A 26,614-nucleotide genomic window follows, 5' to 3' on the forward strand; every position below is an offset into this window, starting at 1 on the left:
ATGAACAAGATGTCTATGAAATGGTTCTCACTTCTGCTGCCTTTACAGCTGACTTGCTACTTTAGCTCTGGGAGCTGTGGAAAGGTGCTGGTGTGGCCAGTGGAATTTAGTCACTGGATGAATATGAAGGCAGTTCTGGATGAACTGGTCATGAGAGGTCATGAGGTGACTGTTCTAATATCTTCAGCTTCCACTATTACTGATGCCAACAAACCATCTGCTTTTAAGTTTGAGGTTTTCCCTGTATCTTTAACTAAAGATGATTTTGAAAATGCTGTCAAGAATTTGATTGAGAAATGGATATATATGGCAAAAAATTCATTTTGGACAAAGGTTTCAACATTTAGAGAATTGAAAAGCTTACTTTTGGAATGTTCTGGAATGCTCATGAAAATCTGTAAAGAAGTTGTTTTGAACAAGAAACTTATGACAAAACTACAGGAATCAAGGTTTGATGTCCTCCTTGCGGATGCCGTTGGACCCTGTGGTGAGCTGCTGACTGAGATACTTGGAATACCTTTAGTGTACAGTCTCCGTTACTCACCTGGTTATTTGTTAGAAAAGTATAGTGGAAAACTTTCATTCCCACCATCCTATGTGCCTGTTATATTTTCAGCGTTAACTGATCACATGACATTCATGGAAAGGGTCAAAAATATGATATATGTACTTTATTTTGACTTCTGGTTCCAGACATTTGATGAGAAGACATGGAATGAGTTTTACAGTGAAGTACTAGGTAAGTCATCTTTTTCATTGTTAGCATGAAGCCCTAATTTTCCAAGTGTCTTGGAAGATAACCACATAAACATAAAGTAACAGGTTTTTGTCTCTTACAAGGAAATGAGGGAATGAAAATATAAAATGACCTATCAATCCCATAAATATTATGGAAACACTTAAATCATAGGATAATGTAAAACCTTGTGGCCCTTTACTAGTACAGGACACTCCAGGAAATTGTAAGCCACAAATTGAAGCACTTATGATTTCCCCAAGCAATTATATATGTAACTCATGAAACTTCATCTTTTAACTTAAAAAGGTCCCTTGAAACCTCATTAAATAGCTTGATAAATGAAGACAAGTAGATTAAGGGATTAAAAACACATTTGTAGTGTGAGTATCTAGGAAGCATTTAGAAATTGTTTCTACTTGTGTAGCTCATTTTCCACAATATATTATTCATTATATGCATACAAGTTTCCCAATCATATTTCATTATATCATATCTTATTATATTATGTGTACACACACACACACACACACATATATTTGCTTTATCAAAGAACATACACTTTCAAACATCTTTCTCTACATTATTCCAAATTCCTTTCCCCATATTACCTAATATATTCATATGGCAATATTCTCATTTGATCTAGTATTTGTTGTTACTTTTGTTTTTGTTTTTCCTTTAAGGAAGACCCACTACATTTTTAGAGACAGTTGGAAAAGCTGATATGTGGCTCATTCGAACCTATTGGGATTTAGAATTTCCTCTCCCAGTGCTGCCAAATTTTGAATTTGTTGGAGGCCTCCACTGCAAACCTGCCAAACCCCTGCCTAAGGTCACCTCCTCCTCTTTGTTGTGCTTTGTTAACTTTGCATTTTTGATAAGAATAATCTTACAAAATTCTAGAATTTTGATTGCAGTGAATCATATATGGGAAGCTGGATAAAGTGACCTTCCAGTTAGAAACTGATATATTTCCATACCAACACAAGTACCTGAATTTCATTATCATCGCAAAATAAAGTGGGATACCTGGGAGACTTTGAGAATATGTCAGTTAAATTAAGGCCTTGATAATTCAACATAATAGAGATAAAATATTCTTTAAAGAATAATTAAAAAGGGACAAACATAATCCAGAAATAAGTGCTAACATGAAGAGGAATGGTGTGGACACAGTTTCTGCCACAGGACACTCTATCTAGAAAGACAGCATGAAAGCAATTAATAAAATGTATTACTATAAGGAAAGATCAAAATGCCAAAGAAACATCCAGCAGGAATCATAGAAAATACCTTGGAGGCATTGACAATTATGGTGAATTCTAAAGGATGCTCAGGAATAATTGAAGGTAAGGAACATCGACATTTTAACAATCAGTGAAGTAAAATGGTCTGGAATGGGTGAATTTAACTCAGATGACCATTATATCTACTACTGTGGACAAGAATCAGTTAGAAGAAATGGAGTAGTCATCATAGTCAACAAAAGAATCTGAAATGCAATACTAGGATGTAATCTCATAAACGACAGAATGATCTCTGTTCATTTCCAAGGCAAACCATTCAATATCACGATAATCCAAATCTTACCCCGACCAGTAATGCTGAAGAAGCTGAAGTTGAATGGTTCTATGAAGACCTACAAGACCTTCTAAAATTAACAACCAAAAAAGATGTGCTTTTCATTATAGGGGATTTGAATGTAAAAGTAAGAAGTCAAGAAACACCTGGAGTAACAGGTAAATTTGGCCTTGGAGTATGGAATGAAGCAGGGCAAAGGCTAATAGAGTTTTGCCAAGAGAACACACTGGTCATAGCAAACACCCTCTTCCAACAACACAAGAGAAGACTCCACACATGGACATCACCAGATGGTCAATACTGAAATCATATTGATTATATTCTTTGCAGTCAAAGATGAAGAAGCTCTATACAGTCAGCAAAAACAAGACCAGGAGCTGACTGTGGCTCAGACCATGAACTCCTTATTGTCGAATTCAGACTTGAAGAAAGTAGGGAAAACCATTAGACCATTCAGGTATGGCTTAAATCAAATCCTTTATGATTATACAGTGAAAGTGAGACATAGATTCAAGGAATTAGATCTGATAGGCAGAGTGACTGAAGAACTATACATGGAGGTTTGACATCATTCAGGAAACAGGGATCAAGACCATCCCCATAGAAAAGAAATGCAAAAAAGCAAATGACAGTCTGAGGAGGCCTTACAAATATCTGTCAAAAGAAGAGAAGCAAAAAGCAAAGGAGAAAAGGAAAGATATACCCATTTGAATGCAGAGTTCCAAAGAATAGCATAGAGATAAGAAAGCCTTACTCAGTGATCAGGGCAAAGAAATAGAGGAAAACAATAGAATGGGAAAGACTAGAGATTTCCTCAAGAAAATTAGAGATACCAGGGGAACATTTCAGGCAAAGACGGGCTCAATAAAGGACAGAATGGTATGGACCTAACAGAAGCAGAAGATATTAAGAAGAGGTGGCAAGAATACACAAAAGAACTATACAAAAAAGATCTGCATGACCCAGATAATCATGATGGTATGGTCACTCACCTAGAGTCAGACATCCTATAATGAGAAGTCAAGTGGGCCTTAGGAAGCACCACTACAAACAAAGCTAGTGGAGGTGATGGAATTCCAGCTGAGCTAATTCAAATCCTAAAAGATGATGCTGTGAAAGTGCTGCATTCAGTATGCCAGCAAATTTGGAAAACTCAGCAGTGGCCACAGGACTGGAAAAGTTCAGTTTTCATTCCAATCCCAAAGAAAGGCAATGCCAAAGAATCCTCAAATTATCGCACAATTGCACTCATCTCACACGTTAGTAAAGTAGTGCTCAAAATTCTCCAAGCCAGGCTTCAACATTACATGAACCATGAAATTCCAGATGCTCAAGCTGAATTTAGAAAAGGAAGAGGAACCAGAGATCAAATTGCCAACTTCAGTTGGATTATCGAAAAAGCAAGAGAGTTCCAGAAAAACATCTATTTCTCCTTTATTGACTAGGTCAAAGCCTTTGACTGTGTGGATCACAATAAACTGTGGAAAATTCTGAAAGAGATGGGAATACCAGACCACCTGACCTGCCTCTTGAGAAACCTGTATGCAGGCATGAAGCAACAGTTAGAACTGGACATGGAACAACAGACTGGTTCCAAATCAAGAAAGGAGTACATCAAGGCTGTATACTGTCACCCTGATTATTTAACTAGTATGCAGAGTACATCATGAGAAATGCTGGGCTGGATGAAGCACAAGCTGTAATCAAGATGGCTGGGAGAAATATCAATAACTTCAGTTATGCAGATGACACCACCCTTATGGCAGAAAGAGAAGAACTAAAGAGCCTCTTGATGAAAGTGAAAGAGGAGAATGAATAAGTTGGCTTAAAGCTCACCATTCAGAAAACTAAGATCATGGCATCCGTTCCCATCACTTTATGGGAAATAGATGGGGAAACAGTGGAAACAGTGGCTGACTTTATTTTTGGGGGCTCCAAAATCACTTCAGATGGTGACTGGATCCATGAAATTAAAATACACTTACTCTTTGGAAGAAAAGTTATGACCAAACTATGTAGCATATTAAAAACAAGAGACATTTCTTTGCTGACAAAGATCCATCTAGTCAAGGCTGTGGTTTTCCCACTAGTCATATATGGATGTGAGAGCCTGAGCACTGAAGAATTGATGCTTTTGAACTGTAGTGTTGGAGAAGACTCTTGAGAATCCCTTGGACAGCAAGAAGATTAAACCAGTTAATTCTAAAGAAAATCAACCCTGAATATTCATTGGAAGGGCCGATGCTGAAGCTGAAACGCCAATATTTTGGCCAACTGATGCAAAGAGCTGACTAATTTGAAAAGAGCCTGATGCTGCAAAAAGATTGAAAGTGGGAGGAGAAGGAGATGACAGAGGATGAGATGGTTGGATGGCATCACCGACTCAATGGACATGAGTTTGAGTAAACTCTGGGAGTTGGTGAGGGACGGGGAAGCCTGGTGTGCTACAATTCACAGGATCACAAAGAGTTGTCCATGTCTGAGCAACTGAACTCAACTGAACTGAACTGAAGGTAGAGGAAGATACAAAAGAAAAGCATAGGAATGACAGTTCCCATGAAGTCCAAGTTCAGCCTAAACAGGAAGACACTGAGTAAAGAGGCAGAAAATGCTAGAGAGTTAAGTTGCAGACATATTAGTATAAGGAGTTTGGCACATCTAGTAGGACATAAAGGAGAAAATTAAAAGGGTAAAGAAAAGGGAGAGAAGATCACATTAAAAATAAAATCACAGGATGTAGTTACCCGGTTGGATTGTAAAGTTTCAAGAGTGGAAAGGGACATCATTTAGCAGGTTGTTGCAAGATATTGGCAGTGATGGAAAACTAGACAAAAATGTCCATAGAGATATAACCAAACTAATTTATAATAATAGCGCCAACCTCATATTGTCCTTGAGGGAAAAAAATGTGTTAATACATGTGAAATATCCAAAATGTCACTGGCCCATGCTCAGTGATTCTGAAGAAATATTAATCATTTTCATTTTATGGTTACTATAAAATACTGTCAAAACCCAATATGTGCCAGCCACATAGATCTAATTTCTAATTGAAATTGAAATGATTTTCCTAATCATCAAGATTACATTATCCAGCAAACTGTCAGAGAATTGATATCCCATGTAATCTTTTAAAAGCAAATTTTAAAAGTCAACTTAACTAAAAGGCAATAAAAATAATCTAATAAATTCAACAAAATTTCCCTAAGTAAAGTTTAATTTACATTTAAACTTTTTTTAGTGTCAAGAAATTTAAGGTTTTAGCAATCAGATGAGCAAGATGAAATGTAAAATATTTTTTTGTAAGAATTGAGGCTCCTTACTAGTGATCTAGATAAAATGAAAAACCTCTTCAACAATATAAATGTTGCCTTAGTAATTTGCAGCCATATCCAACACTAACTTGCTTTCACATCAACATTTAAACCATTCTTCATTGGAAATCCCAGGGGCTTACATCTTACAGCATAAAAGGGATAACTTCATCTATTATAAGAGAACAGATGTTTTCTGCCTACACTGATCCTCTTGCTCAATTGCTCAGTCGTATCTGACTCTGTGACCCCACAGACTGCAGCACACCAAGCTTACCTGTCCTTTATCATCTCCTGGAGTTTCCTCAATCTCATGTCATTGAGTAGGTGATGTCATCCAAACATCTCAGACTCTGTCATCCCCTTCTCCTCCTGCATTCAATCTTTCCCAGCATCAGGATCTTTTCTAATGAGTTGGCTCTACACATCAGGTGGCCAAATATTGGAGTTTCAGCTTCAGCATCAGTCCGTCCAAAGAATATTCAGGGCTGATTGCCTTCAGGATTGACTGGTTTGATCTCCTTGCAGTCCAAGGGACTCTCAAGAGTTTTCTCCAGAACCGTTTAGAAAACCTCAGTAAAAGTTGCCTTAAGGAATGCAGGTCTCAACATCATAGAAGCTTAACAGAATGAGCACAGAGAAAATCTACCCTGCATAAATAAGAACCATAAATACTGCACAGATTAAAAAAAAAAAAAAAACAAAAAAACAAAACATAATTTTACCAATTGAATCCAAAACTATCTGTAGTTTCAAAATATAATGAATTCTATTTATAAGGTAATATTCCTCATGACAGAAACCAAGAATCTAGTCTATTTTAAATTGACTTAAGACATAAATAGAAAGCAAGCAATATTAGCCAAATGTTTTGTGGTCTCCTTTTAAAAATTAATTAATTTTTGTCTGTACTGGGCCTTCATTGCTGTGCCAGCTTTCTATAGTTGCAGCGCATGGGCTTCTCACTGAGGTGGTCTGCAGTCTCTATACTTGCAGGGTCAGTGGTTGTGGTGCATGGGATTAGTTGGCCCTGGGGATGCCCTAAGGCAGGTGAGATCTTTCCAAGTTCAGTTGCTCAGTCATGTCTGATTTTTTGCAACCCTATGAATTGCAGCATGCCAGGCCTCCCTGTCCATCACAGACTCCCAGAGTTTACTCAGACTCATGTCCATTGAGTTGTTGATGCCATTCAGCCATCTCATCCTCTGTTGTACCCTTCTCCTCCTGCCCCCAATCCTTCCCAGCATCAGGGTCTTTTCCAATGAGTCAACTCTTCACATGAGGTGGCCAAGTATTGGAATTTCAGCTTCAGCATCAGTCCTTCCAATGAACACCCAGGACTGATCTCTTTAAGATGGGCTGGTTGGGTCTCCTTGCAGTCCAAGAGACTCTCAAGAGTTTTCTCCAACACCACAGTTCAAAATCATCAATTTTTCGGTGCTCAACTTTCTTCACAGTCCAACTCTCACATCCATACATGACCACTGGAAAAACCATAGCCTTGACCAGACAGACCTTTGTTGGCAAAGTAATGTCTTTGCTTTTTAATATGCTATCTAGGTTGGTCATAACTTTCCTTCCAAGGAGAAAGCGTCTTTTAATTTCATGGCTGCAATCACCATCTGCAGTGATTTTGGAGCCTCAAAAAATAAAGTCTGACACTGCTTCCACTGTTTCATCACCTATTTCCCATGAAGTGATGAGACCAGATGCTATGATCTTAGTTATCTGAATATTGAGCTTTAAGCCAAGTTTTTCACTATCATCAAGAGGCTTTATAGTTCCTCTTCACTTTCTGCCATAAGGGTGGTGTTATCTGCATATCTAAGGTTATTGATATTTCTCACAGCCATCTTGATTCCAGCTTGTGCTTCTTCCAGCCCAGCGTTTCACATGATGTACTCTGCATATAAGGTAAATAAACAGGGTGACAATATAAAGCCTTGAAGTTCTCCTTTTCCTATTTGGAACCAGTCTGTTATTCCATGTCCAGTTCTGTCTGTTGCTTCCTGACCTGCATATAGGTTTCTCAAGAGGCAGGTCAGGTGGTCTGGTATGCCCATCTCTTGAAGAATTTTCAACAGTTCATTGTGATCTACATAGTCAAAGGCTTTGGCATAGTCAATAAAGCAGAAATAAATGTTTATCTGGAACTTTCTTGCTTTTTTGATGATCCAGCGGATGTTGGTAATTTGATCTCTGGTTCCTCTGCCCTTTCTAAAACCGGCTTGAACATATGGAAGTTCATGGTTCATGTATTGCTGAAGCCCGGCTTGGAGAATTTTGAGCATTACTTTACTAGCGTGTGAGATGAGTGCAATTGTGCAGCAGTTTGAGCATTCTTTCGGTTGCCTTTCTTCGGGATTGGAATGAAAACTGACCTTTTCCAGTCCTGTGGCCACTGCTGACTTTTCCAAATTTGCTGGCATATTGAGTGCAGCACCTTTCACAGCATCATCTTTCAGGATTTGAAATAGCTCAACTGGAGTTCCATGACCTCCACTAGCTTTGTTGGTAATGATGCTTCCTAAGGCCCACTTGACTTCACATTCCAGGATGTCTGGCTCTAGGTGAGTGATCACACCATCGTGATTATCTGTGTCATGAAGATCTGTTTTGTACAGTTCTTCTATGTATTCTTGCCACTTCTTAATATCTTCTGCTTCTGTTAGGTCCATATCATTTCTGTCCTTATAGAACTCATCTTTGCATGAAATGTTCCCTTGGTATCTCTAATTTTCTTGAAGAGATCTCTAGTCTTTCCCATTCTGTTTCTTCCTCTATTTCTTTGCTTGGTTGCTAAGGAAGGCTTTCTTATCTCTCCTTGATATTCTTTGGAACTCTGCATTCAAATGGGAATATCTTTCCCTTTCTCCTTTGCTTTTCGGTTCTCTTCTTTTCACAGCTATTTGTAAGGCCTCCTCAGACAACCATTTTGCCTTTTTGCATTTCTTTCCCATGGGGATGGTCTTGATCCCTGTCTCCTGTACAATGTTACGAACCTTCGTCCATAGATTGTGCAGCACTCTGTCTATCAGATCTCATCCCTTAAATCTATTTCTCACTCCCACTGTAAAGTCATAAAGGATTTGATTTAGGTCATACCTGAATGGTCTAATGGTTTTCCCTACTTTCTTCAATTTAAGTCTGAATTTGGCAATAATGAGTTCATGATCTGAGCCACAGTCAGCTCCTAGTCTTGTTTTTGCTGATTGTATAGAGCTTCTCCATCTTTGGCTGCAAAGAATATAATCAATCTGATTTTGGTATTGACCATCTGGTGATGTCCATGTGTAGAGTCTTCTCTTGTGTTGATGGAAGAGGGTATTTGCTATGACCAGTGTGTTCTCTTGGCAAAACTCTATTAGCCCTTGCCCTGCTTCATTCCATACTCCAAGGCCAAATTTACCTGTTACTCCAGGTGTTTCTTGACTTCCTACTTTTGCATTCCAGTCCCCTATAATGAAAAAGACATCTTTTTTGGGTATTAGCTCTAAAAGGTCTTGTAGGTCTTCATAGAACCATTCAACTTCAGCTTCTTCAGTGTTAACTGGTTGGGGCATAGGCTTGGAGTACCGTGATATTGAATGGTTTGCCTTGGAAATGAACAGAGATCATTCTGTCGTTTTTGAGATTGCATCCAAGTAGTGCATTTCGGACTCTTTTGTTGACCATGACGGCTACTCCATTTCTTCTAAGGGATTCCTGTCCACAGTAGTAGATATAATGGTCATCTGAGTTAAATTCACTCATTCCAGTCCATTTTAGTTCACTGATTCCTAGAATGTTTACATTCACTCTTGCCGTCTCCTGTTTGACCTCTCCCAATTTGCCTTGATTCTTGATTCATGGACCTAACATTCCAGGTTCCTATGCAATATTGCTCTTTACAGCATTGGACCTTGCTCCTATGACCAGTCCCATCCACAACTGGCTATTGTTTTTGCTTTGGCTCCATCCCTTCATTCTTTCTGGAGTTATTTCTCCACTGATCTCCAGTAGTATATTGGGCACCTACCGACCTGGGGAGTTCCTCTTTCAGTATCCTATCATTTTGCCTATCATTTCATACTGTTCATGGGGGTTCTCAATGCAAGAATACTGCAGTGGTTTGCCATTCCCTTCTCCAGTGGACCACATTCTGTCAGACCTCTCCACCATGACCCGTCTGTCTTGGGTGGCCCCACAGGGCATGGCTTAGTTTCACTGAGTTAGACAAGGCTGTGGTCCGTATGATCAGATTGGCTAGTTTTCTGTGATCATGGTTTTAGTGTGTCTGCCCTCTGATGCCCTCTCACAACACCTACTGTCTTACTTGGGTTTCTCTTACCTTGGACGTGGGGTATCTCTTCACGGCTGCTCCAGCAAAGCGCAGCTGCTGCCCTTTACCTTGGATGAGGAGTATCTCACACGGCCCCCCCTCCTGACCTTGAACGTGGAGTAGCTCCTCTCAGCCCTCCTGCGCCCGCACAGCCACTGCTCCTTGGAGGTGGGGTAGCTCCTCAGGGCCGCCCCCCCCTGACCTCAGGCGTGGGGTAGCTCCTCAGGGCCGCTCTTGCACTGTCGCAGCCTGGCGCTCTCGGTTGCCGCCCCTGACCTTGGGCGAGGGGTAGTTCCTCAGGGCCACGCTTCTGCGCGGTCCAACCAGGGATCAAACACACATTCCCTGCATTGCCAGGAGGATTCTTAACCATGGGTTCACCAGGGAGGTCCTGTGAACCCTTAATAGATCGTTTTTTGTCTACTCTTTATTAATGGCAAAATGAAACTGATATCTTTTTCAAGGGTAAAATTCAATATCTGTTTTAGTCTCTCTTTTTTAAACTAACAATTTTAAAATTTTATTCCAATTTTATTGGAATACAGCTGATTAACCATGTTGTTACAGCTTCAGGTGGAAAACAAAGGGACTCAGCCATGCACATACATGTCTCCATTTTCCCAAAAACTCCACTCCCATCTAGGCTGCCACTTAACATTGAGCAGTTTCCTATGTTATCATTTAGGTCCTTGCTGGTTATCCATTTTAGATATAGCAGTGTGTAATATCTGTTTTGATTACAAATTGGTTGGATTACCTATAGGAACCTTCCCAGAGTCCAAAGACTGAGATAAAATAGTGAAAGTTCTGTGCTATCTAACCCTATTTTTGAAATTTCCATTTTTTTTTTTTTATTTCAGGAAAGTGATAATGTTAGTGGGAGGGGAGGTTAGGAGAGGAGGAAGAAGAACGAAGGGAAACATGAATAGTACTATAATCATGATAAATTAGCAATAGTTGAAGAAACAAGATTTAATTCCAAGTCAATGACTGTGAGGACTTCATTGCATAAGAAAACTGCTTATTCACACCACTAAATTTTCCAGTAATTATTGGATTCTAGGAAAATTTCTTCACTTTTTAAAGAATTAGGATATTTGACAAAATGCATCAAGTCGTAAAAATGCTTATAGATTTTGCTTCATAATATACTTGTATGAAACTATACAGAGAAAAATAATCAAGATGTCCTAACACAATATTTTGAGCAATAATTCAAAATGTCAACACTGGAAATAATAAAGCAATGGTTAAATAATTTATAAATGTTCACATCATGCCACTACAATGATTTCATCAAAGAATGCTTAATTACACTAAGTCAGCTATGAGGTTTAGTTGGAAAATAATAAATATAATAAGATCACAATTTTCTTCTAGGATAAAAAATAATATAAGCTGAAATTACAATTTTCAAAATATGTATCAAATGCACATTTAAATATAGGACTAGAAAAAAGATTAGAATGAAATCAAATTTTAACATAATATCATCTATGCTTATTCAGGTTGTCAAAAATGGCAGGATTTCCTTCTGTCTCATGATGAATAACATTACATTCTGAGTGTGTGTGTTCATGTGTGTGTTTGTGTGCATATTTATCACATTATTTTTTTGCATTCATCCACTGATGGGCACTTAAGCTGTTCCATTGGTTATCGCAAATATTGTTGCAATAAGCATGGAAGTGCATGTATTTCATCTACCTTGTTTTTATTTCCTCTGGTTATATACGCAGCAGTAGAAGTGCTGGACCAGACAGTAGATCTATTTTTAATTTTTTAAGGAAATTTCATTTTGTTTTTGATAAAGGTGCAACCAATTTACATTCTTATTGCCAGTGTAAAATCATTCCCTTTTATTCATATTCTCACCAACACTTTTCTCTTCTTGGTGGTGGGCTTTCTAACTTTGATTTGCATTTCCCTGATAATTGGTGATATTGATATTGATAACTGGTGGCCATTTGGACGTCTTCTTTGAAAAATATCTGTTTTGTTTATCTGCCTATTCTTTTTTATTATTATTATTTATATTAGTTGGAGGCTAAATCCTTAATTGAATTTTTTGTTGCTATTGAGTTTTGTGAGTTACATATATATATATATATATAATATTACTCCCTCATTCAGTATGTATGAGAAATCTGTATGCAGGTCAGGAAGCAACAGTTAGAACTGGACATGGAACAACAGACTGGTTCCAAATAGGAAAAGGAGCATGTCAAGGCTGTATGTTGTCACCCTGATTATTTAACTTATATGCAGAGTACATCATGAGAAATGCTGGGCTGGAAGAAGCACAAGTTGGAATCAAGATTTGGAGGGAAATATTACAAATCTCAGATATTCAGATGACACCACCCTTCTGGCAAAAAGTGAAGAAGAACTAAAGAGCCTCTTGATGAAAGCTAAAGAGGAGAGTGAAAAGTTGGCTTAAAGCTCACCATTCAGAAAACTAAGATCATGGCATCTGGTCCCATCACTTCATGGGAAATAAATGGGGAAACAGTGGAAACAGTGTCAGACTTTATTTTCTGGGCTCCAAAATCACTGCAGATGGTGATTGCAGCCATGAAATTAAAAGGCACTTATTCCTTGCAAGGAAAGTTATGACCAACCTAGATAGCATATTAAAAAGCAGAGACATTACTTTGCCAACAAAGGTCCATCTAGTCAAGGCTATGGTTTTTCCAGGGGTCATGTATGGATGTGGGAGTTGAACTATAAAGAAAGCTGAGCACCGAAGAATTGATGTTTTGAACTGTGGTGCTGGAGAAAACTCTTGAGAGTCCCTTGAACTGCAAGGAGATACAACCAGTGCATCCTAAAGGAGATCAGTCCTGGGTGTTCATTGGAAGGACTGATGCTGAAGCTGAAACTCCAATACTTTGGCCACCTCATGTGAAGAGCTGACTCATGTGAAAAGACCCTGATGCTGGGAGGGATTGGGGGCAGGAGGAGATGGGGACGACAGAGGGTGAGATGGCTGGATGGCATCACCTACTCGATAGTTATGAGTTTGGGTAGACTCCGGGAGTTGGTGATGGACAGGGAGGCCTGGTGTGCTGCGGTTCATGGGGTCACAGAGTCGGACACGACTGAGCGACTGAACTGAACTGAACTGAACTGAACTCAATGTGTAATTTTGAAAATCCCCTCATTCTGTAGGTTGTGTTTCATTTTGTTGTTTCATTTGCTGTGCAGAAGCTTTTAAGTTTGGCGTACTCCCACTTGCTGATTTTTTTCATGTTATATTAAAAAACAATCACTTTCAAGACTACTGTCAAGGAGAATCATTTCTACATTTTCTTTTAGGAGTATTATGGTATCTGGTGTTATGCCTAAGTCTTTGATAAATCAGGGAATATTTTGAGGGTGTAAGAGAGGGGTCTCATTTCATTTTTTTGCCTATGTTTATACAAATTTCTCAGAAGTAAAAGAAGTGACTCTTCTTTCCCCATTGGGTGTTCTTGGCTCTTTTGTTGAAATTTGGTTGGCTATACATGCATGGATTTTTTTCTAGACCTTGTATTATGCTTCACTGGTATGTTTGCATTTATAGGCCAGTACCATATTGCTTTAAATGCTATCCTTTTGTACTATAACAAAGCAGATGGGTTTCCCTTGTGGTTCAGCCAGTAAAGAATCCTCCTTCAATGCTGGAGACCTGGGTTTGGAAGTTACCCTGGAGAAGGGAAAGGCTACACACTCCAGTACTTCTGGGTGTGGTTCTGAAGATTCCCAGATGGCTCAGACAGTAAAGAGTCTGCCTATAGTATGGGAGACCTGGGTTTGATCCCTGGGTTGGGAAGATTCCCTGGAGAAGGAAATGGCAAGCCACTCCAGTATTCTTGCCTGGAAAATCCCATGGACACAAGAACCTAGCAGGCTATAGTACATGGGGCCATAAAGAGTTGGATACGACTGGGTGACTTCAATTTGTACTATAACTTGAAATTTGGAGGTTTAATGCCTTTGGCTTTGGGTAGCATGGGCATTTTAACACTATAAATATCCTGATCCATGAACATAGAATATCTTTGCATTTATTTATGTTTTCTTCTATTTCTTTCAACAAAGTCTTGGAGTAATCACTGTAAAGATCTTTCACTTTACAGGTTACATTTATTTCTAGTTATTTTCTTATTTTTGGTCCTATTGTAAATGGAATAGCTTTTCCATTAATAATACAGAAAATGTAACTGATTTCTCTAAGTTTATTTTACATCCTGAAACTTTACTGAATTTACTGATTAGCTCAGTTTTGTGGTTAAACCTAATTTTTCTGTACAAAAATCCATACTATCTGCAAAAAAATGACAATTGTACTTCTTCCTTTCTGTTTGTGTGCATGCATGCTCAGGTGCCCAGTCGTGTTAGATTTTGAAACCTTATGGACTGTAGCCCACCAGCCTCCTCTGTCCATGGAGTTTTCTAGGCAAGAGTACTGGTGTGGGTTGCCATTTCCACTTCCACTGAATCTTCCTGACCCAGGGAATGAACCCATGTTCCCTAGTAGCTCAGTTGGTAAAGAATTTGCCTACAATGCAGGAGACCTGGGTCAGGAAGATCCCCTGGAGAAGGGAATGGCAACGCACTCCAGTACTCTTGCCTGGAGAATTCCATGGACAGAGGACCTGGCAGATTACAGTCCTTGGGATTGCAGAGTGGGCACATCTGTGTGACTAACTTTCTTTTCCTTTCCTTCCTTTCCCACATCTACTGCTTTGGCAGGCCGATTTTTTACCACTGAGAAGCCCTCCTTTCTGATTAAGAAGACTTTTATTCTTTGTCTTGCCTAGTTACTCTAACTAAGACTTTTAGTACTATGTTGAATCAGTGTGAGAATGGGCATCCTTTTCTTGTTCCTGATCTTGCAGAGAAAGCTCTCAAGTTTTCACCATTGAGGATAATATTAGCTTTGGGTGTGTGTGTGTGTGTGTGTGTGTGTGTATAGATATAGATATAGATAGATATAGATATACCTTTATTGCATTGAGGTATGTTCCTTGTATACCTAAATAATGAGGGCTTTTATCATGAAAGAATGCTGTATCATTTCAAATGCTTTTTTTATTGCATATCTGTTGAGATGACCAAATATTTTATATTTCATTCTATTAATGCAATATATTACAAATATTTTGGGATTAGGTTGGACCATCATTGCATTCCAGAGATATATTCCATTGGCGATGGTATATAATCTTTTAAATGTATTCTTAAATTCAGTTTGCTGATATTTTAGTGACAACCTTTGCATATACATTCAGTCTGGATATTGGCCTGTAGTCTTCTTTTCTTGTAATCTGCTTATCTATTTGATATCAGGGTAATGCTAGCCTTGTAGAATGAGTTTGAAAATGTTCCCTCCAACCCCTTAATTTTGGGGAAGATTTTTCTGAAGGACTGACATTAATTTTCTTTAAATATTCATAGAATTTATCAATGAACACATCTGGTTCTGAGTTTTGTGTGCTAGGAGATTTTTGATTTCTGATTCAATATCTGTACTCATTGTGAGAGTTCAGATTTTCTATTTCTTCCTGATTCAGTCTTGGTTGTTTAGGTTATGTGTTTCTAGAAAGTTATCTATTCATTTCCAATGTGTAATTTGTTACCATGTAATTCATCATACTAGTCTCTTATGATCCTACATATTTTTGTCATATCAGTTGTAATGTCTCCTATTTCATTTTCATGTTTTGAATCCTTTTTTTTTCTTGGTAAATCTAGTTAGATGTTGTCAATTTTGTTTGTATTTTTGATAAAACAGAAAAAGATAATATATGATGTCACTTGTACCCAGAATCTAAAAATGCCAAACTTGTAAAAACAGAAGTAATACAGAAGTCACCAAAAACTAAAGGACAGGGGAATAGGATAGATGTTTAAGGGTACAAGTGTGCATTTTGTAGTAAATAAGTACTAGAGATTTAAGGTACAGAATATTGAATATACACAACAGTATAATATTATAATCATCATACTTTCCAAGGGACTATATATTAATTATTCCCACCATAAAAAGTAATGATAATTATTAGACATAATAGAGGTTCAATCAATAATAAAATGGCAATCATATTACAAAATATAAATTATCAAATCAAGTTATACATCTGAAATTATATAATATTTTCTATATAAGATATACTTCAATTTTTTCTAAAAACATGTGACTTTGAAACTAAGGGATTCCTGGATAGAGAGTTTAGTAAATATATTTCCTATTTTAATTTTCTATGCTTTTGCATATTTTCTTCCCATAAGCTTTTATTATTTTCATAAAAGTTATCAGAGAATGAGAATAGCCAATACATGTCAGTAATTAATTTGTGAAAAGAGAATATATTGCAATAATAGCAAACAAATGTGTCTTTCAGAGTATAGGCGAAACATCATTGGGTAGCAAGTTATTGATACAAAACATTGAAGACAAATAAATTTAAATCCTGCTACAGGTCATTAGAATGCATACATTATCTGCATGCACCACGTGAGTCATAAAAAAGTTTAGTGACCTTACAATTGTGACTCATATCATTAGGGTGAAATTATATTCTGAAAAAATGTGCTACACAATATGTAGTCTGCAATGTTAAAGTCTGAACATTTTTTCTTCTCTTCTTTCTGTTAAAAATAATTTTGAAAAAAATGTATGCCAATAATTATCATCAGTAAGTATACATTCTGTGATAGAGGGGGTCAGTCATTCTTTCCAGAGGGAAAAGAGTAGTGAATTTAAAACAGAAGAAAGAAATAAGAAAATGTGAGTACATGGATTTGATCAGCTATCCAGGAAAATTTTCCTCATCTATATTTTTTGTAATAGAGTATACTGAGAAATGTAGAATTATTCAGTTAATAGTAGAATAAAATGTCACAAATTTTAAAATTGAAATGGAAGCAAGAATCACAAGACAGAATAATTCAGAAACAGTTTCAGGAAAATACAGATCCACTAGCAGCTGTCATGCTGCAGTCCATGGGGTCACAGAGTCAGACATAACTGAGTGACTGAAGTGAACTTCTGAGGAGCTTAATTTAGTTTGAAGTGAACTCAAAACGTGACCAGACCTCTACTGCAGAAGGCCATGGGGGTACCTCTCCCACTGTATTCCTGGGGGGATTGAGGTGATGATGTTAGGTTCCCTCACAGTGGTTACACATAGCACATCCTCTTGTGACACCAATTATACAATATTAGTTCAGGACAAAGGCTATCATATATAAACAAATCCAGTAATATGGTAACCCAAATATGTAACTGCTCCAGCATTGCTATTGTTATTCAATTGCTAAATTGTGTCTGATTCTTTGTTATTCAAGCATATCTCTGGGTTATGTATAAGATTCATAGGACTGTTTCATAGAACTGTCAAACAACAAGCCAGTCTCTTCAATATCAGTAGTTAGTAATTTAGCGAGACAGAGTTTGGGAGATTATGACAAAGTTTCATGTAAGACAATGATAGAATGACAGTCATAAACAAATTTGAATCATAGATTTTTCTTAGTGCTCACAGTAAGGAAAATGAAATCATAATGAATAAAGTAAAATTTAAAATAATTCTCCAGAAAGTCTGTCAGAAAAAAACAAATGATTTGTAGATCTGTAGTGATTTAGCAGATCTAAAGAATTAAAAGTGAATTAAATCCTGCAGTGTAGCTCTCCAAGAATCTTTTAGTAATTAATAACATAATTGATGAAGAGTCTGGGTATAATATTGTTTCACAGTATCTCCTTTGTCACTGCTGTGTATTGGCTTATTTCCTGCCTATACACAATCACATTTGCACAAATACACATAGAAGAATTTAATCAAATCTCATCCATTTCCTTCCCAAGCACCTCAGGGAGAGATGCCATCTGTTAAAAATGGCAACTATTACTAAAAAGAGTAGGGGCTTCCATGGCGGCTGAGATGATAAAGAACCTGCCTGCAATGAGGGAGACCCAGGTTCAATTCCTGGGGAAGAGAAGACCCCCTGGAGAAGAAAATGGCAACCCACTCCCGTATTCTTTCCTGGAGAACTCCATGGACAGAGGAGCCTGGTGGCCTACAGTTCGTGGGGCCATAAAGAGTCAAACAGAACTGAATGACTAACACTTTCACTTACCAAAACAGGATGGAATTTCTTCAAAGTTTTCTAAAGTAAATATTTTGTGTTTAATATTGAGTAACACAACTGACCAAAGTTGAAGATGTGAAGTTAGCATGTTCAAGAATCAAGAGGGCAGGAGGGAAATCACTTTACAAACTAACTATATAGTATGTGATAGAAATAATACACACTTCCTAATTTAAAACCTGTCAACACATACTGTTGTTATTGTTCAGTTGCTCAATTCTGTTGGACTCTTTGCCACCCCATGGGCTGGAGCATGCCAGGCTTCCCTGTCCTTCACTATCTCCTGGAGTTTGCTCAGACTCATGTCCACTGAGTCAGTAATGTTATCCAACCAGCTCATTCTCTGTCATCCCTTTCCCCGCTACCCTCAATCTTTCCTAGCACTGGGGTCTCTTTCAATGAGTCGAATCTTTGCATCAGCTGGCCAAAGTATTGGCCAAAGCTCAGTCCTCCCAATGAATAGTCAGGATTGACATCCTTTAGGATTGACAGGCTTGATCTCCTTGCTGTCCAAGGGACTGTCAACAGTCTTCTCCAGCACCACAATTCAAAAGAATCAGTTCTTTGGTGCTTAGTCTTCCTGGTAGTCCAACTCTCTCATCAATACACGACTACTGGAAAAACCATATTTTTGAGTGTACAGGCCTTTGTCAGCAAAGTGATGTCTTGGTTTTTGAATACGCTGTCTAGGTTGGTCATAGCTTTTCTTCCAAGGGGCAAGCATCTTTTAATTTCATGGCTACAGTCACCATCCATAGTGATTTTGGAGCCCCCCAAAATAAAGTCTCTTACTGTTTCCATGTTTCCCCATCTATTTGCCATGAAGTGATGGGATTGGATGCCCTGATCTCAGTTTTCTGAATGTTGAATTTTAAGACAGCTTTTTCACTCTCCTTTTTAACCCTCAAGAGGCTCTTTAGCTCCTCTTCAATTTTTGCCATTAGAGTGGTATCATCTTCATTTCTGAGACTGTTGATGTTTCTCCCAACAATCTTCATTTCAGTTTATGTTTCATCCAGCCTGGCATTTCGCATGATATACTCTGCCTATTACTTAAATAAACAGAGTGACATGATACAGCCTTGAGTTACTCTTTTCTCAATTTTGAACCAGTTCGTTGTCCCATGTCCAGTTCCAATTGTTGCTCAGAGAAGGCACTGGAAACCCACTCCAGTACTCTTGCCTGGAAAATCCCATGGACGAAGGAGCCTGGTAGGCTGCAGTCCATGGGGTCGCTAAGAGTTGGACACAGCTGAGCAACTTCACTTTTACTTTTCCCTTTCATGCATTGGAGAAGGAAATGGTAACCCACTCCAGTGTTCTTGCCTGGAGAATCCCAGGGACGAGGGAGCCTGGTGGCTGCCATCTATGTGATCACAGAGATTTGGACATGACTGAAGCAACTTAGCAGCAGCAGCTAACTGTTGCTTCTTGACCTGCATACAGTTTTCCCAGGATGCAGATAAGGCAATATTCCCAACTCTTTAAGAAATTTCCACACAGTCAAAGGCTTTAGCATAGTCAATGAAGCAATAGATGTTTCACTGGAATTCCCTTGCTTTTCCTATGATCCAATGGATGTTGGCATTTTGATCTCTGGTTCCTCTGCCTTTTCTAATCCAGCCTGTACACCTCAGAGTTCTCAATTCATGTACTGTTGAAGCCTAGCACCAATACACGTAATGTGGCAATTCCTCTTCTGTTTATATATCCAAAAGAATTGAAATGAGGATCCCACTGAGATATTTGCACACCATATCCATAAAAGCACTATTCATAAGAGCCAAAAGGTTAAAGCAACTGAATGCCCATAAACAGAATTAAAAAAAAAAAAATGTTGTAGATATAGAAAGATGGAGTACTACTCAGTCTTTAAAGGAAAATTTTGACACATGTCACAATGTGAATGAATCTTATGCTAAGTGAATTAGCCAGAGGTGAAAAGACAGACCGTACAATTCAACTTGAAAAAACTATCTAGACTAATCTAATTTGTGCAAACATAGAGTAGAATGATGGTTGCCAGGGACTGAGGAAAGATGAAGATGGAGTTTCTTAATGGGTGCAGACTTCCATCTTTGCCAGATAAAAAAGTTCCGGAGATTGGTGCACAATGTGAATATAATTAACATTACTGAACCATACACATAGGAATGATTAAGATGGTAAAATTTTATGTTGTATTCATTTTACCATGGTATTAAAAAAAATAGTGATTAATAACTTTCAGACTATATGTGATTTTGTTTCTTCGTTGTTTTTTTTTTTTTTTTTTTTCTGGCAAACTTTTCAATATTGTTTGCTATGCTGTTGTTGCTCATTTGTGATAAAGTAAATTCTTTTTCACAGGAAATGGAAGAGTTTGTTCAGAGTTCTGGAGAAAATGGTATTGTGGTGTTTACTTTGGGGTCGATGATCAGTAGCATGACAGAAGAAAGAGCCAATGTAATTGCATCAGCCCTTGCCCAAATTCCACAAAAAGTACGTAAAGTAACTTAACAGTGGCTAAATACTTCAGGAAATTATATTAAATATGTAAAAAGCACTGATTACAGATACATTATGCAAAAAAGACAAACTATTACAATAGCTCCAACTTATCTTAGATTTATATTTAAAAAAACAAAATATACATGGTAGATGGTAGAACAGTACATAGTATGTCTTCAACTGACAATAAATTTGGTTTAACACTGTAATCACAAAAAAAAAATTTAGAGATGCAGTGTGAATTTTGGTATTGTAATGGTAGTGTTGACAGGAAAAGAAATCACCAAATTCTGTCTTGTCATTTGCTCATTTTCCCGAAGGACTCCTGAAGACATGATACACATACAGATGTTCTCAGAAGTTAAATTTTCACGTTATATGTAGCCTCTCAATAATGTTAAGCAATATTGAAAAAAGTCTGGAGCGCTTCTTGCAGTTTGCACTTGCCAGGAATTCCTGGTCCCTTTTATATCCCCTAAGCTTTGGAACAGACCTAATCAGTGCGCTTTCCAGGTTGTTTTTCAGAGAAAGGTTGGCTTCTCCTAATTCCCTACACTCAATTATCCTGAAAAAATAAAGTTACTTTACATTCACAAAGAAACTAGAAGTTAAACACTAATAATTATAATCTAGTTTATGAGAATTGCTTGGAATTACAAAACTTGTCCTTACTTTTGCTACAATACCTAGAGACCGTATTAATCAATGTTGTCAGTGCTTTCTGCTTCATTGTTGAAGCATTCAGGGTCAGTTGAATAAACTTGGTGTCACAATTTTGAAACATTTTCAACAGCCTTGTTGTCTTTTACACATTACCAACCAACTCTTTTTTTCTAAATGTAAAAAGTTTCCAAGCCTAGTATGATAATAGTGCTAATAATATGGTGATGCTGGTCTAGTTGCTGTCATGTCCGACTCTTGTGATCCCATGGATTGTACCCTCCAGGCTCCTCTGTCCATGGAATTCTCTAGGCAAGAATACTGGAGTGGGTTGCCATTTCCTTCTCCAATAATCTGGATTTATGTAAAAAAAAAAAACTCCAGTTATTATTGTTTTTGGAAGTAGTATTTAACAATTTGTAATATAAATGAAATTATATTTCCTAGACAGTCTTAATTAACTTATTATTAATAAACTATAAACAAGCAGAATATTTCTCTTAAGTTGCTGATTGCATGCATTTTCTTTCTGCAGTAAAAAATTGCAAAATTCTAATACTAAGTTATATTAGGCATACCCACCGAGGAAACCAGATCTGAAAGAGACACGTGTACCCCAGTGTTCTTCGCAGCACTGTTTATAATAGCCAGGACATGGAAGCAACCTAGATGCCCATCAGCAGACGAATGGATAAGAAAGCTGTGGTACATATACACAATGGAATATTACTCAGCCATTAAAAAGAATACATTTGAATCAGTTCTAATGAGATGGATGAAACTGGAGCCCATTATACAGAGTGAAGTAAGCCAGAAAGAAAAACACCAATACAGTATACTAATGCATATATATGGAATTTAGAAAGATGGTAATGATAACCCTATATGCAAGACAGAAAAAGAGACACAGATGTATAGAACAGAATTTTGGACTTTGTGGGAGAAGGCGAGAGTGGGATGATCCGAGAGAACAGCATCGAAACATGTATATTATCAAGTGTGAAACAGATCGCCAGTCCAGGTTAGATGCATGAGACAAGAGCTCGGGGCTGGTGTACTGGGATTACCCACAGGGATGCAATGGGGAGGGAGGTGGAAGGGGGTTCAGGATGGGGAATACATGTAAATCCATGGTTGATTCATGTCAATGTATGGCAAAAACCACTACAATATTGTAAAGTAATTAGCCTCCAACTAATAAAAATAATTGGGAAAAAAAAGTTATATTAACATGTGCATATAAGTAAACACTTCTATAACAGTTAAAAAGAAACTGGTGAATAAATTTAAAATGAGATTTAGAGTACAAACTAAAACAAAAATATGTGGTTTATTATTAATTTGCCATAGTCTTTCTGCCCTAGAAATAGGGTCATGTAAAAATTTCTTAAACATTTGAATTTGTCATTGAAAATCTATTTGTCTATGTCATCATATGTGAGATGTCATGATTGCATTCCATCTGAGATTGAACCTGAAAAAAAGTACATCAAATGTGGGTGTTGCTTTCAGTAGTATATTAGTAGTTATTGTCAATTAAGGCCTCGTGCTCTGGTTTACATATCTGTTATACAGAGGCATTTAAATTTTATTTGCTTAAAATTTTAACACTATGACTTTGAAGTTTAAATCATGGAATAAGGTATTTCCTTTACCTTAACAGGTTCTATGGAGACATGATGGCAAGAAACCAGATACCCTAGGGCCCAATACCCGTCTGTATAAGTGGATCCCCCAGAACGACCTTCTTGGTAAGACTTGGCAGAAAAATACTGAAAACATGAGTAACAGCTGAGCAGAGTGATACTACTTCAATAGGAAACAAACTTATCCAACATTTATTATTGAACACTCCTTTGAGTTTAAGTAAGAAAACTTTACTCCTTCATTGCTATTTCCAGCCCCAGAGGAAAAAAGGGGAAAATTTAACAGCATTGTATCATACATGGTCACATCCTTCACATCCAGAATCAAAATATGTTTAGTTTGGCTATAATTACTTCTCACCATGAAATTTGAAGTAACTTTGTGCATTGTTCTGTCTCTGAATTCTCTCCTTACACCTATCTTTTCCATTCCTTAGGGATATTTTAAATGATACTTAAAAATAAGAGTTCCTCTATTTATTACCTGTGGCTCTCCATTTTCTATCAGAAAACATCCATGTCTTTTACATCAAGTGGTCACACATTTCGAGATAAATTGTAGCTTTTCCTTCCTCTGGTTCCACTGCCACTACCATTTACTGTTGTTGCCTTGACACACCTCCTATCAGGCTAAATGGCTTCATTATTGTCTTAGAGATTGTATTTCTGACATGCCCTCCCTGTTTTTATTGCAAAAATGTTGTCTTTTACCCAGAATGCCCTTTCAGGTTTTTCACCTACCAATCTTGGATTCATTTGTGAAGGTCAAGTGATGTATCTCTTTATGAGATATGTATGAGATACTTCACTCTCCTCTCCAGCAGACTTCAGTTCAGTTCAGTTCAGTTCAGTCGCTCAGTCATGTCCGACTCTGCAACACCATGCATTGCAGCACTCCAGGCCTCCCTGTCCATCACAAACTCCCAGAGTCTACTCAAACTCATGTCCATCCAGTCGGTGATACCATCCAACCATCTCATCCTCTGTCATCCCCTTCTCCTCCTGCCCCCAATCCCTCCCAGCATCAAGGTCTTTTCCAATGAGTCAACTCTTTGCATGAGGTGGCCAAAGTATTGGAGTTTCAGCTTCAGCATCAGTCCTTCCAGTGAACACCCAGGACTGATCTCCTTTAGGATGGACTGGTTGGATCTCCTTGCAGTCCAAGGAACTCTCAAGAGTTTTCTCCAACACCACAGTTCAAAAGTATCAATTCTTCGGTGCTCAGCTTTCTTCACAGTCCAACTCTCACATCCATACATGATCACTGGAAAAACCATAGCCTTAACTAGAGGGACCTTTGTTGGCAAAGTAATGTCTCTGCTTTTTAATATGCTGTCTAGGTTGGTCATAACTTTCCTTGCAAGGACTGTCTTTTAACTTCATGGCTGCAATCACCATCTGCAGTGATTTTGGAGCCCAAAAAAATAAAGTCTGACACTGTTTCCACTGTTTCCCCATCTATTTCCCATGAAGTGATGGGACAGGCAGATTTAGCGATTTCTTATTCTGAGTTCTGAAGCAATTTAAATACAGTTTCATATGTTATCTAAAAGAAACCACTTATTTCAGTTTCTTCATAATGCTCAGTTTTCATTTTATTTTTAAGACTTATAATAATTTTTCTGAAATTCACTCAATTCTAGGTCATCCAAAAACCAAAGCCTTTATAACTCATGGTGGAACCAATGGCATTTATGAGGCCATCTACCATGGGATCCCTATGGTGGGCCTTCCTTTGTTTGCTGATCAACCTGATAACATTGAGCGAGTGAAGGCCAAGGGAGCAGCTGTCAGATTGGACTTGCAAACAATGTCATCAAGAGATTTGCTCAATGCACTGAAGGAAGTCATTAACAATCCTTCGTGAGTATATTTGTTTCACTACATTTGGTGATAACAAATACAATAGTTGCCCCACAAGCTAGCTCATTTTATAAACTGATGTTTCTTTGCTTTTCCTTTAGCTACAAAGAGAAGGCTGTGTGGTTGTCCACCATTCACCATGATCAGCCTGTAAAGCCCCTGGACCGAGCAGTCTTCTGGATTGAGTTTGTCATGCGCCACAAAGGAGCCAAGCACCTGCGGCCCGCCGCCCACGACCTCACCTGGTTCCAGTACCACTCTCTGGACGTGATCGGGTTCCTGCTGGCCTGTGTGGCAACTGTTGTATTTGTCATCACAAAATGCTTTCTCTTTTGTTACCACAAGTTTGTTAAAACAGGAAAGAAGCAAAAGAGGGAGTAGCTGAAGGCGTTGTGCCCCTAGGTGGAACTTCTCCAGTTTATTCCAGCACAGAAGTGTTATGATGAGCTTCCCCTGTGACAAAACAATTCACAATTTAGCATCTCAGATCAAAATTATTTTCAAGTGATTTTCTACCTGTTTACAAATTAGAAATAAGCCGTGCCAAGAATAAAACTGGTGAAAAATTCAGTGAGAATAAAGCTATAGGGTATATATTGAAATTTATTATTTTAAGTCAAAACTTATACTGAAATCTTTGAATTTAACTTTCACAGTTTGTGCATAGCTATGAGAACAATAACAAGTCTATTCATAGAATCCATATTATTTTGTAGATATTCAGAAGTTTTACTCTATTTTGGTGTAGAATTCTATAGTTTTATCTTGCTATAGAAGCTATTCAATAATTGGAATTGTATCAAAAGACACACCCCTTCGTTTCATGTTTGAGTCCAGTAACACTTGGTTTTTACTATTCATCCAGCCTCAGCATCACATTTTATCTAAAGTCATGGCAAGTCATTTGCCTTCATCCATTTTAACTCATTTAACAGTGGAATATTTGTGGAATTAGGAATTTAGCAACTGCTACCTGCTTCATATCATAAAATTGAGATATTTCTGAAAATCTTTGATTCCATGACCTAATTCTCTATTTTTCATCATCTTTAAAATGAGTCACCTTATTAGGAATTTAGGTTGGTACAACCACTGTAGAGAATCTTATGAAATTTCCTTAAAAACCTAAAATTAGAGCTACCATATGACCCTGCAATCTACTCCTTAGCATGTATCCAGAGGAAAGCATGATCCAAAAGAATTCATGCACTGTCATTGTAGCACTGTTTTCAATAGCCAAGTTATGGAAACAAATAAATGCCCATTGAAAGAGGAATGGATAAAGATTAGGTACATATATGCAATGGAATATCACTCAGCCATTAAAAAGGATAAAATAATGTCATTTGCAGCAACATGGATGAATCTAGAGATTGTCATACTAAGTAAAATAAGTCAGACAGAGAAGGAGAAATATCATGAGGCATCCATTATATATGAAATCTGAAAAGAAATGTTACAAATGAACTTACAAAACAGAAAGATACTCACAGACTTAGAAAATGAACTTACAATTGTCAAGGGGAAGGATGGGGGGAGGGATAGTTAGGGAGTTTGGGATTGACATGTACACACTGCTATATTAAAATCTTGTTGGATAACCAACAAGATCTACTGTATAGCACATGGAACTCTGCTCCATGTTATGTGGCAGCCTGGATAGTAGGGGTATTTGTGGGGGAAATGAATACATGTATATGTAAGGCTAAGTCCCTTCTCTGGTCACCTAAAATTATTGCAACGTTGTTAACCATCTATACCCCAATATAAAGTAAAAAAATTTTTAAAAATAGTTGCCTGGTTGCTTTCATTCCCATATTCAGCCCTTGATAAGATGTAGACTAAGAAATAGACTAAAGAC

At 37.7% G+C, this 26,614-nt stretch overlaps 1 protein-coding gene across 3 annotated transcripts; it reads left to right on the top strand.

Moving 5' to 3' along the window:
- LOC122696506 (UDP-glucuronosyltransferase 2B4-like) lies at positions 1 to 25,284 on the top strand. 3 transcript variants are annotated; one of them, XM_043906580.1, is made up of 6 exons: positions 1 to 739; positions 1,423 to 1,571; positions 20,444 to 20,575; positions 22,908 to 22,995; positions 24,534 to 24,753; positions 24,855 to 25,284. In XM_043906580.1, the coding sequence occupies exons 1-6, from the start codon at positions 1 to 3 to the stop codon at positions 25,132 to 25,134; spliced, it is 1,608 nt and encodes a 535-aa protein (XP_043762515.1). In that variant the 3' UTR covers positions 25,135 to 25,284. The 3 variants fall into 3 exon arrangements, with proteins under 3 accessions (XP_043762515.1, XP_043762517.1, XP_043762516.1); XM_043906582.1 differs by having other exon boundaries at positions 10 to 487; positions 24,855 to 25,283; XM_043906581.1 differs by lacking the exon at positions 20,444 to 20,575 and having other exon boundaries at positions 10 to 739; positions 24,855 to 25,283.
- The last annotated feature ends 1,330 nt before the right edge of the window (positions 25,285 to 26,614 follow it).

Source organism: Cervus elaphus, chromosome 6 (assembly GCF_910594005.1).
Source record: "Cervus elaphus chromosome 6, mCerEla1.1, whole genome shotgun sequence".
In the NCBI taxonomy this organism is placed as follows: Eukaryota; Metazoa; Chordata; class Mammalia; order Artiodactyla; family Cervidae; genus Cervus; species Cervus elaphus.

Excerpts from the sequence above, each read along its gene's own strand:
- LOC122696506 (XM_043906580.1), top strand. The coding sequence starts at position 1 with ATGAACAAGATGTCTATGAAATGGTTCTCACTTCTGCTGCCTTTACAG. Across the intron at positions 1,572-20,443 it reads CTGCCAAACCCCTGCCTAAG|GAAATGGAAGAGTTTGTTCA; the intron begins GTCACCTCCTCC and ends TCTTTTTCACAG. Across the intron at positions 24,754-24,854 it reads GAAGTCATTAACAATCCTTC|CTACAAAGAGAAGGCTGTGT; the intron begins GTGAGTATATTT and ends CTTTTCCTTTAG.